Genomic DNA, 11,623 nt, shown 5'->3' on the forward strand with positions numbered 1-11,623 from the left:
GGCAGCGGCAGGCGGGGAACCTTGGCTTCCTCCATCACTGGAGCAAGCAAGCCTCCTGTTCGCTTCAGCTGCCTGGCTGCCGGCCGCCATCTTGGTTGGCAGTTAATTTGCATACCTCGCTGATTAGCCAATGGGAAGGGTAGCGAAGTTACGGTTAATTACCATGTTTCTCTATTATTATATAGGATGATATTTCTCAAATTTTCTATGTTGAACACATTAGTTTTTTAGTATGTATTGAAGTATTATATACATCTAGAAGAGTATACCTCTTATAAATGTACAGCACAATGAATTTCTGCAAACTGACCACACCTGTGTAACTGGTACCCAGCTCAAGACACAATACACAATTTTGTGCTCACTTTATGTTATTGGCCACCGCTCACTACCACCACCACCTCCAAGGTGATGACTTCTAATGGCATACATTAATTTTACATGGTTTTGTACTTCATAAAAATAGATAAAATCATATAATTTGTAATCTTTTGGTCTGACTTCTTTTGTTTAATGTTACTGAGATTCATCCATGTTGTTGCTTGTAGTTGTAAATCATTCCTTCTTACAGCTGTATGTTATTCTCTTGTGGGAATTAATACTGAATATTCAATGTATTTATCCGTTTTACTGTTGATGGATATTTGGATATGTTTCAGTTTAGCTCTATTGTGACAGTGCTCCTATGAACATTCTAGTGAATACTATACATTTGGTGAACATAACTACCTATTCCTGTTTGATATATGAAGTCGAATTGCTGGGTCATAGAATATGCATATGCCCAGCTTTAGTACATATTGCCAGTTTTATGCAGTAGCTGTACCAATTTGTACTTCACCAGCTGTGTTTGACTTTTTTTGCTCCATATCCACATCAAGTACTTTGTATTTTCTGTCATTTTCATTTCAACTATTTTAGTGGGTATGGGGGTATTACATACCCCCTCATGTCATAAAGGTATTACATGGTGTTTTTAATTTGCATTCCTCTAATGACTGTTGAGGTTGAGTGTCTTTCCATTTGTTTATTAGTCATTTTGTTATTGTTTTCTTGTGAATTCAAGGCCTTTGCTCATTTTCAATTGGTTATCTTATTGATTTGCAAGAGTTTTCCTATATATTCTGGATGCAAGGCATTTATTGGATAAGTATATTGGGAATATACCTTCCCCCTCTGTGAGTTGCTTTTTAAATATCTCAATGATGTCTTTTGATGAAGAAACATTTATTTTTTAACTTTTCCTTTAAAGGCTTTACTATTTTTTGAAACATTTAGATTTGCAATACTAGAATTGTTATATAGTGTGAAGTGTAGGAATCAAGATACTTTTTTTCCAATATGGATATTCAGTCAACCCATTCCATTTAGTAACTTTTCACTGCTACATTATCATCATATATATACACACACAGCATACACACACACACACACACACACCAGCCGTGGGCAAACTACGGCCTGTGGCCCGTTTGAAATGAATAAAACTAAAAAAAAAAAGACCGTACCCTTTTATGTAATGATGTTTACTTTGAATTTATATTAGTTCACACAAACACTCCATCCATGCTTTTGTTCCAGCCCTCCGGTCCAGTTTAAGAACCCATTGCGGCCCTTGAGTCAAAAAGTTTGCCCACCCCTGGTCTAGACTCTCCCATTGTTTTTTTTCCCTTAAAATTAGACTGTTTTAATTGCTATAGACTCATAATAGGCTGTAGTATCTGGTAGTTAAGCCCTCCAGCTCTATTGTTCTTCAGAACTGCCTGGACTATCCTTGGCTCATTGAACTTCCATATATATTTTAGAATCATGCTGTCAGTTTCATAACATAATCTTTTTGGTATTTTGGTTAAAATTGAATTGAATCTAAAGATTAATTGGTGAGAATGAACCATTAGTTCGTAATGAGAAAATGCTAAAGTAATTTTAAAAAATACTAAAACACTATTAGGTTAAGATCTTTTTGTATCAGTTTTGTTTTCCAGAAAGAAGGCATATCTTTTAAATTTTCAATTATAGATATATTTAAGACATACATATTTTGGGTATATTCTAGAAGATATAAAAGTAACAATGCAATCTAGTTATTAGTCCTTTAGGGAAATCATAAGATTTCAAGGTTTATTTCTTCATGTAAAGAGTATGAAGAAAGTATATTTAAACCGCCTAGACTGAATTATTGCTTTCTTGGGTTTGGCTCATCATTGAAGGCCTCATGTAATAAAGCAATATGTTTTAAGTATAGGATGACCATATACTGAGACAGTTCTAGTTTGTATTTTACATCTATTGAATAGGCATCTTGTCCACCTGTCTTCCATTTTTCATGGGCATAAGTTCCCTGACATGGCTAATTAATAACATAGTTATTTATATAAGTTTGTTATTTTTACTACAAATTCCATGCCAATACATTTCCTAAGAAAACAGCTTTTTTGGGAATAAGTTATTCTGAATTAAAATGTCTAAAATATTTCTAAATAGTATTATCAACAAAGTTCTGAGGAAGGGTTAGAAAGACTACCCTATTGTGATGCTTAGAATAAAAAGCTTTCTTATCTGGGGTAAAAGGGAATTAGCAGAGAAGTTGCCTACAGTCAAGGATGAGGTCTAAAGGAGTGCATGGCACATTCAATTCATTTTTAGGTAGGTTTTGGGAATTAAGTGAAAACTGCTCCAAGAAGGTAGGATGGAGGTGTGTTAGCCAAAGAGGAAATTCTACATCTTAGAAAATGAGAGTTAGGCTAGCATCTGAGAATTGACTATAGAGCTCTAGCTTCCTGAATGTGATGTGGTTCAGAAAGCTCCATCCTTCCAGTCCTCAGGGACACCTGTGTCTTAAAGATGAGAGAGAATCATTCATGACCTGAGGAGAAGATTCTGGGGAGGCTATCTGTATTCTGGGGATTGCAGTCTAATGGGGCCCATAAGTGCTGGTGCTTCTCTCTGGAATGGAGGAATCAAATGCTCTTTCCACACCCAGCTGTTGTCAGGGTAAAATTTATTGACAGTTGCACAGCAGACCCCCGGACTAGGGCAGAAATTACTTTCAAATAGCTGTGATCTTTAGAGCAGTGGTTCCCAAACCTGGCTGCCCATTAGGGACACCTGGGGGGGAATTCATTGATTGCATTTTTGCTCATTATAAAAGTAATTTATATCACTCTAGAGATTTTGGAAAATATAAAGAGCAGAAAATAATTAGGGGAAATTTTTCTATGTTCCTACCATCAAAGTTAACCATATTAGGCTGTGGTCCAATCCCAGACCAGTTACATCAGAATCTCTAAGAATGGGGCCCTGACAACAGTCTTTTAGAAACCTGTCACAGGTCATTCTAATATATGATCAGGGTTTAGAATCATGGAATCATCTTTGACAACAATATCTCCCTCTGCCCCTCTCCCCCAATCCCATTTAATCCATCACCAAGTCCTGTTGATTTTTCTTCTCAAGTTTATTGAACCTCTTCACTTTTTCCTTCACCATCATCTCCAGGCCCATCCACATTTTCGCTTCCTTGGAATTTGTCTATATTCACATGGAAACTTCTCTACTGTACACCACATGTTTTATCTACTCTGAAGGCCAAGTGGTTTTTTCACAAATCAAACCTGTTCATGTCAGTCCTTCGGTGTAAAACACTTCTGCCCCTTCCCTAGACTGACACTCCAGCTTGGCCTCTACTTACTGCCTTTGCCGTATTATACATCTCATTCCTCTTTCTCTGCTCTAGAGGGACTGGGCTTCTGGATCTTTGCACATGTCATCTTCTTTGTCTGGAATGTTCTCTTCTTTACTCCTATTCATTCTATAGCTCTTAGTTCAAACATGACCTCTCAGACTGCCTTGACCAGGGCAGCCCCTGTTAAAGGCATTCATAGCACTGTTTCTCTTCTGTGGAACACTTGGTACAAGTGCCTTTGATCCTCATCAGAAAGATAAAATGTTGACTTCTTGTTAATCTAATTTCAGGTAAATACAATCAATTAAAAAGTTTGGCTCTAATATATTTATATATTTGAACTTTTAGCAAGTATGTGTCGTTGAACCAGAATTATTTGAAAACAATATATGCATTTAAAAAGACTAGAAATACATAACAAAATGTGGTTAACTTTGATGAAAAATTTCCCCTAATTACTTTCTGCTCTTTGTATTTTCCAAAATCTCTAGAGTGATATAAATTACTTTTATAATTAGTAAAAATTCAATCAATGCACAAATGTGTCTAGATGATATTTAGAGAGAATATGACGGGAGATTAGATGATGTAACATGGTCTCTTCCGTTTAACTACACTTTCCCGCATAGAAAAAGCCAGAAAACACCATTCTTGTTTGTAAACTTGTTAAGATGACCTGAGATTTCAATGAACTGAGACATTACTTGCTTGATGGATGGGTCTGACCTGTGTGGAGCAATCCATGGAATTACTCAAGTTCCCTTCCATGCCACAGAAGGTGCAATGGCAGGTACCCAGGGAGCCAGGAGAGCTTGCTCTTGCTTCACAGGAAGACCTGCTGGAGTGGCTCCAGGGCCTGCCTGCTCAGGAAGGTGTTCAAGGTTGCTGTGGGAGGAACGCAGCTGCAGCGCCTGCCCTTGCCCAGGTGTCCATGCTTGGTTATGATTTCAGGTTCTCCCTCCTGTGTTCTGCTGTCTCATGCCATTCCAGGGTGCCAGGGAAAGCAGAGGGTGAGTGGAATTGGCTTTCCTCATTATGAAGAAGTCTGCATAGCCCAGTCATTAAGCATTGTTCTTTCTTATAGCTACAGGTACACCTTTTGGTGTTAAAATCAATATTTGCCTGAGGCCAAAGCCTGAAACATCATTAAAAATAAGTTTTAAAATATGGAAATAGAAATTGTATTTTATTATTAGTTTAAACATTGCTTAATTATCTCTTTGAGGTAATAATTTTGAGGTAGCAAAGCTGACCTTTTACTGTGTGTGTGTGTGTGTGCACACGCTATTTTATTCATTTGCTCTGCTGGGTTATGGGTTTTTTTTATTTCTTTTTTATTGACATACATCACTGTATTAGTTTAAGGCATACAGCATGATCATTTGAATTACATATGTTATGAAATAATAGTTGTAATAGGGTCAGCTAACATTTATCTCATATAGATACAACATAAAGAAGCTGAATTAATTATAACTATATTTTTATTTTGCCAAAGGTTCATGGAACACCTTTTAAGTGCTGGACATCTGATTGGCTTAGGATCTACAATCATGAAAAAGAATAAAATAACCTTGTTTGATTTACAGTTGGGTAACTCGAATGCCTCGGGTTATTTACCTATTGTATTACCTAATTCAAAACAGTTCAAACCTTTTACCTACTTAATGCAAGAATTTCAATATTTTATCAGCTTGCCCTCTTGCACACTTTTTTGAACAACTGAGATACTCCAACAAGTCAGTTGTTATTCACCATCTCAACCAGCTGCCTGGTCTGGACCACTGGTCATTCTTTTGTCAGTAAGTAACATCTGCAGCCTCCTGCTGCTGCTTTCCCATTCAGGGCTGTAACCCTGGGTGCCAGTCCAGACTCACACAATTTCCCACACTATTACAAAGATCAGCTGTGATGTTTACATGACTTCACTCATGGCTTTAGGATTTCAAAAGAAAAAAGGGAAGAAAATATAAGTGGAGAACTCCATTCTTGTTACTAGATATGGAGATTCTCTGAGTTCACAGACCAAAGCCCTCCCCTGCCACCCTTTCTGTAGGCATCGCTATTATGCAGTCTTCTCTGCCCAGGCTCAGGCCCATCTCCATGTTTCAGGGATCCATTAACTTTCCCACAAAGGGAATGACTAGAACAAGTCTCTAATACCTGGATCACACAGTCACCTGTCTCCCAAGCCCAGTGACAGCAGTTACAGGCTCATCCCTCTACCGGTCTATTTCCTGCTCCTGTGAATCATTTTAGATGGACACTGGAAAGATCTCTTCCTTTGTGGCAATCCTGCACCCATCCACAGAGGTATGGTCTTTTCTTTTTAGGTCTTGAGAGAATTCAGAACATCGGTACTTTTCCCAAAGTTGAGTTGATGAATCTGAAATGATCACAAATATGGGGCTTAAAAGGTGTAGTCCAGTTTGAGCATCAGCAATCTCTGGTTGTTCTTTCTAAGGTAAGAGGCATTCATGTGCTTACTGGATTCCAGTCCCCACCCATCTCTTCTGGTGAAGTGCTTGAACAAGAAAACACATCTCCCAGTAGCTAACAAAAACTTTTAGGGACAACAACATTTAAATTGACTTGCAGAAGGAAAAAATGTGTGAAAAAATATATAATTTGCAGAGATGATTCTGTGCTGCAGTGAAAACAACTTTTTATATAATTATTAAAAGCAGATTAAGCTCCAGAGACCATATTAGCTCCAGAGTCTATGGTTTACCTTCATATCTCCACTTAACTGGATGATCCTTTAAGAGGTTTTCCCCAAAACAAAAGAGCAGTGTGCCCCAAAGCTGAATTTAAATCTTTTCCTCAAGGGAAACTAACTGCTAGAAACATTAAAACATCAGTTTCTCTTATTCAGCAATTAGTGTCAAAATCTCTTGCGATTCACTTTAGGCCAGAGCACCCCATTAAGATCTATTTTACTAGATATAATTCAATAAGGTGTCAGTAGGCCATCAGAAAAAAAATCTCAGATAGATGAACTGCCTACTGAAATCAAGCACTAAGCAATAATTTCAGCCCAATACAATGAAGTTAAAATGCTGTGGAAGTGTGCTCAGAGTACCTTGGGGGCTGGTAAGCAAAGAATTCTCCGGAGTCACTCTCCTGAGCAAGAAGCAGTAATGTTGCTTCCTCTGGTTTATTTTAAGCTCTTTATTTTTTTAAGATTCTTTATTTTATTAATTTTTTAAACCACTGTAGTTCCCATATATGAATTCTATTATAACATAAATATTGAAACGTACCAAAAAATGAACATATTCTACTGACCTCTTAATTTTCCCAAAAATTGTATTTTTGGGAAATTATAATTTTCCCAAAGGTTGTTGTTTCTAGCCTGATACCCAAGAAGTCAACTTTTACCTTCCTTCTCTGTGTGTTTTTATCTTGGCCAACTAGGATTAATAAATTGGGGCTTGGTGGACAGAACACATATTCCCCACCTCCCAGGCAGGACTTCTTTCCTACAGTGCCTCATTTCATTTTAAAGCTTTCTAACTACTTAAAATAAATAGATATTTAAATAAATCTAAAGCATGACTTTTTCTAGGACAAATAGCAATCAGAAAAGCACAGGTAAATAAACAGGTTTTATCTTTTATAAGATAGTACAAAGTCTTTTTTTTTTTTAGATTTCAAATTTAAAAGTCATGAAGTATGTCATGTTCTTGTGAACTACAGTGTGTTAATTAGCACTGGGAAAGGCCAGCCATGTCCAAAAATGGTAAATATTAAGACTAAAGTGTCATTAGTCCTCAGCTGAGTCAAGGATCTTGGTTGCTTGAGCTGAAATGTAACACTCAGACTTCAGTGATTCAATGAGAGGGTGTCTGACCTGGCCTTGCCAGGTTAAAAGTTTTTTGTTTTCCTTATGTTTTACAATGGAGTGGTTTTTCTAGACAGGGAATGATATATTAATGATGAACTCTTTTTAAAATTTCTCTCTTTATCAATTAGTTCAGTTAATTCTTAAGATACATTTTAGTATTTTAAGAGAGAACATATAGTAATAGAACATAACTTTTATATAGCACAGACATTTTCTAAAGTTTTATGAGAAAAATGGTTTTGTGACCCCATAATATTTTTGGTTTAGGGAATAAAAGAAAAAATATTGATATATGTGCAATTTAAATAAATTTCTTTTAAATCTCAGCTACAGGAATTGCTTAAACCTGATTTATGTATAGTTTGAGTAGATTTTTAAGGAGGATAGCTGCCTTTGTGGAGAGCTAACAGGGATAGATTCATTTGGAAAACTTTGTAAAATAGAGTTCCTTAAAATGGTGGCGTCAGTGTAAAGTGTCCATGGGACAGATAGGCTTTACATATCAAAATGAGGAACTTTCTAACAATTCTCTGAGGATTATGATTTAGCCTGTGGTATAATGCATTAGGGCACTTTGGTATAGGGTGTATGGGTGTAAATGAGGGGTTCTTTCTGGCACGCTGTATGAATATAATCAATATATGTCTTCATGGTCATACCCTGTGCTATAACTCATTTTCAACGGGTGAACACTCCAACTATGGACTAGTCTCTACTTGCTCCTTCCTTCCCATAGAGCTCCGTGCCAACTTGGATCAACACAACTTCTCAAAGCCAATATTTTTCAACCTCCTGCGTTTTTTCCATAGGCAGAAATCCTTCACAAGCCATGATCCTTTGTTTATCTGAATCCTTCATGGCACAGTACTGTCCACCTCAGCTAATTCTTTCACTTGCATCCCCCTTTTTCCTTACGTTTTGACCGGTATTCCTAGACTCTTGTACTCCTCTTTCTTCCATGAGAGTGTCATTTTCTTTATTCTAATTGACAACCAAAAACCTGGCAATAATTGCACTAAGTATGAAAATCCTGGTAATCCTGGTATTGCTAAAATGAAGAAATTATATATGTTACAGTAGAACTGAACAAGATACAAAGTCAAGGCTGTCTTCATCAGCTAAGGTTCTTGAGGTACTGAAAAGTCTCCTTTAAAATCTTCACCGAAGTTATAATCTATCACTATATCCTTAACTAAATAAATGAAAAACATAAGCACTTAAAAGTAAAGAAATTATGTCTTAATCTGTTTTACTCTTTTTCAATTATTACTTTACCATATATTGCATTTCTATTATTTTGTATTTAAGATGTGTTGTGCATTTCAACCTCATAAACGGTTAAATTGATATGTATGGGGCTATTCTGGAAACCTAAGTACAGTTTGTTTCACTACATCTAGAAGAAAATATGTTCAAATTCCCTCTGGCTTTTGGAACACAACCAAATAGAAGGTTGCAGACATACTGTGTTTTAGTCTTTGTTACTTGCCTCCTCCACTGGTTAGGGCTTGTGTCTGTTTGCAGGTGTGCACCTGTGTGTCTGTTATATACACCTTTCACAGTTCTGGGTTCATAACATCATTTATTCCTTCCTTTCTTCAATAGATGTTTGAATTCCTATTACATAAAAGGTCTGTTTTAGGCCTAAGGGATATCCAGAAATGAGGTTATGGCTCTCAGAGAATTGACACTCTATTGGAGAATAGACATAAACCAAATAATTGCACAATCACATATAAAATGCACTGGTAATAGATGCTATGAAGCGAGGCCACACAGCACTATTCAAGCATGGAACCAGAGATGTGCCTTGTTTCCAGGCTCAGGCTGGTTTCCTGGAGAGGGTGCTGCTCCAGCTAAGATCTCAGGACTTAAGAGAGAAAGGGCCTTGAGAAGTGATGGGGGGAGGGGTAAAGATGGAGTTGAAAGTGCTCCAGATAGAGGGAGCTCATGTTCAAAGACCTTATTGCTCAGTTAGGTTCTCTTGATAATTTTTTCCAAGAGTGACCACTGTGTAGCTGGGAGACTTTTAGTTTCAACCATATAGTGAACATTAATTGTAATCATGCTAGGAAACAAGAAGGCACATATTTCACAAGCAGTGATCCCTCTTTTTCAGGTATGAAGTACTACTTAAGCCCTGACAACTACCCTGAAGATGGAATTATGAATATGGCAACTTTTCTGCGGGGCTTTGAAGACAAGAGGATAAAAAACGACCGGCCTGAGGACCAGTTCAGTAAAGAGAAAAAGAAAATCCTGTTCTCCTTCTGTGAGGTGTGCAACATCCAGCTGAACTCTGCCGCCCAAGCCCAGGTCCATTACAACGGCAAATCCCACCGCAAGCGCGTCAAGCAGCTGAGCGATGGGCAGCCTCAGCCCCCGGCTCAGGGTGCGGGGCCGCTGCTGGCCAGCCCCAGCGCCACCAGCACAGGTAGGCAGGAGGGCCGATTACACTGGGAGGAAAGCTTCTGTTCTAGAAAATGAAGGCTTTAGAGCAAGACTTATCTTCCACCTTAAAGCTACCCCCATAATAATATGTATTCTTTTCCCTACAGGTAAAATCCAAGAGCTGTTTGTTACTTCTCAGTATATATTTATGATTATCACATACATATTATTTTAGACACAAATGCATATATATATACACACACACACAAAATTTGCGCACTGGGCCATTGGCTTGGTTCCGTACCTCCAGAGTGTGTGAGCATTTCTTAAAGTATTTTAAAATGTGTTTAAAATGGATCCGTGACGTCAATTTTTTGCTCTCTGTAAAATTAGGCTATGTTGGGTTCCCTCTGCCTGTTTTCTATTGGGTAGCATACTACTTGATAGTGTATAAAAAGCTGCAGCCCTATTTATAACACCCCACGATGCAGGAAAGGAGCATTAATCTTGTGTGGTAGACTCGTTACATTCTTTTAGAGAGTTGCCAGCCACAGTGCTTTCGTGTGTGTGGGGGGGGGTGTTCTAACAATAGGAACAGGCATTGCCAAAGCCAGCCAGGCGTACCTCTGAGATCTCACCACCGCAGCACTTCCCTGCCTCTTGCCTCTCACCCTTCCCATGGGCTGGGTACAGGCAGAAGCTGAGGGATTTTTGCATTCCTGCATCTGCCCTGAATTCTAAACAGACTTTAAAATCTTTTATCTTATCCTTGGGCAGAGCTTCCTCCGCCTCCACATTGCTGGGATGGCATGTCTTTACTGTGACATAACTAAAGACGTGTTATCCAGGGTGAAGATTCTACAAAAAGTGAACCTCCTACCCAGGTTTACCCGGGAGGCCAAGACAAGCCTCCTCCTGCCTGTGGGGGAAGAGCTCCAAATTCCACTCTAGCCCCGTCTGCTCTGGTGACAGGCAGACCTGAAGGGAGATGATGTTGGAATTTCACGCGGGGCTGTTCCATAGTTCTTGGTTTTGTGAAGTTATGACATGATCCTTATGAAACTCCAGGGTAAATTGTTTGTATGTGTGCTGTAGATACATATTTTTTTATATTTCAAATTAACCTAACTCCTTTATAGCAATTTAATTTCAGTATATAATTTCCCCAGTCGATGCTGGTCATGCGGTGAAAGACTTACAGGAACTTATAGGATGCACGCTTATTAGGGAAATTATTTTTTTCATTTTGTGTTTATGTATAATTATAATTATTATCAGTATAAATACTGACAGGTAACATTAATGTATCTGTACTTTACATATCAAAAAATTAATTTACATATTAAAAATATAGTTGGTGTTAGGTTAAGACTGATTTCTGTTTTATATCTAAATCAAGGAACAAATAACTTCGAGTAAAGGTTTGAATTACATCCAAATATCCATGCCTAAAATGAGGTTAATCTATAGCTTCTGATAAGTAATATTAGTAGCTTACATTACCTGAGCATTTTCTAAGGGCCATATTCTGGTCCTAAGTAGCTTATAGGAATGTTCTCATTTAATCCTCTCATCAACCCTGAGGTAGGTACTATGATTATTCACTATTTACAGACTAAGAATGGAGACACAGAGGGATAAAACCACCTGTCCAAGTTCATATGGCATGGAAATGGTAGATCTACTAGTAGAGTTCCTAC

At 37.8% G+C, this 11,623-nt stretch overlaps 1 protein-coding gene across 1 annotated transcript in view; it reads left to right on the top strand.

Moving 5' to 3' along the window:
* LOC111823321 (zinc finger protein 385B-like) overlaps window positions 1-11,241 on the top strand; it is a 71,429-nt gene extending 60,188 nt beyond the window's left edge. Inside the window, exons 2-3 of the mRNA XM_023744430.1 lie at window positions 9,652-9,966; window positions 10,701-11,241. Of these exons, the coding sequence (XP_023600198.1) occupies window positions 9,652-9,966; window positions 10,701-10,747 (362 nt within the window). The 3' untranslated portion in view covers window positions 10,748-11,241. The remainder of the gene's footprint in view (window positions 1-9,651; window positions 9,967-10,700) is intronic.
* The last annotated feature ends 382 nt before the right edge of the window (window positions 11,242-11,623 follow it).

Source organism: Myotis lucifugus, unplaced genomic scaffold (genome assembly GCF_000147115.1).
Source record: "Myotis lucifugus unplaced genomic scaffold, Myoluc2.0 scaffold_5, whole genome shotgun sequence".
In the NCBI taxonomy this organism is placed as follows: Eukaryota; Metazoa; Chordata; class Mammalia; order Chiroptera; family Vespertilionidae; genus Myotis; species Myotis lucifugus.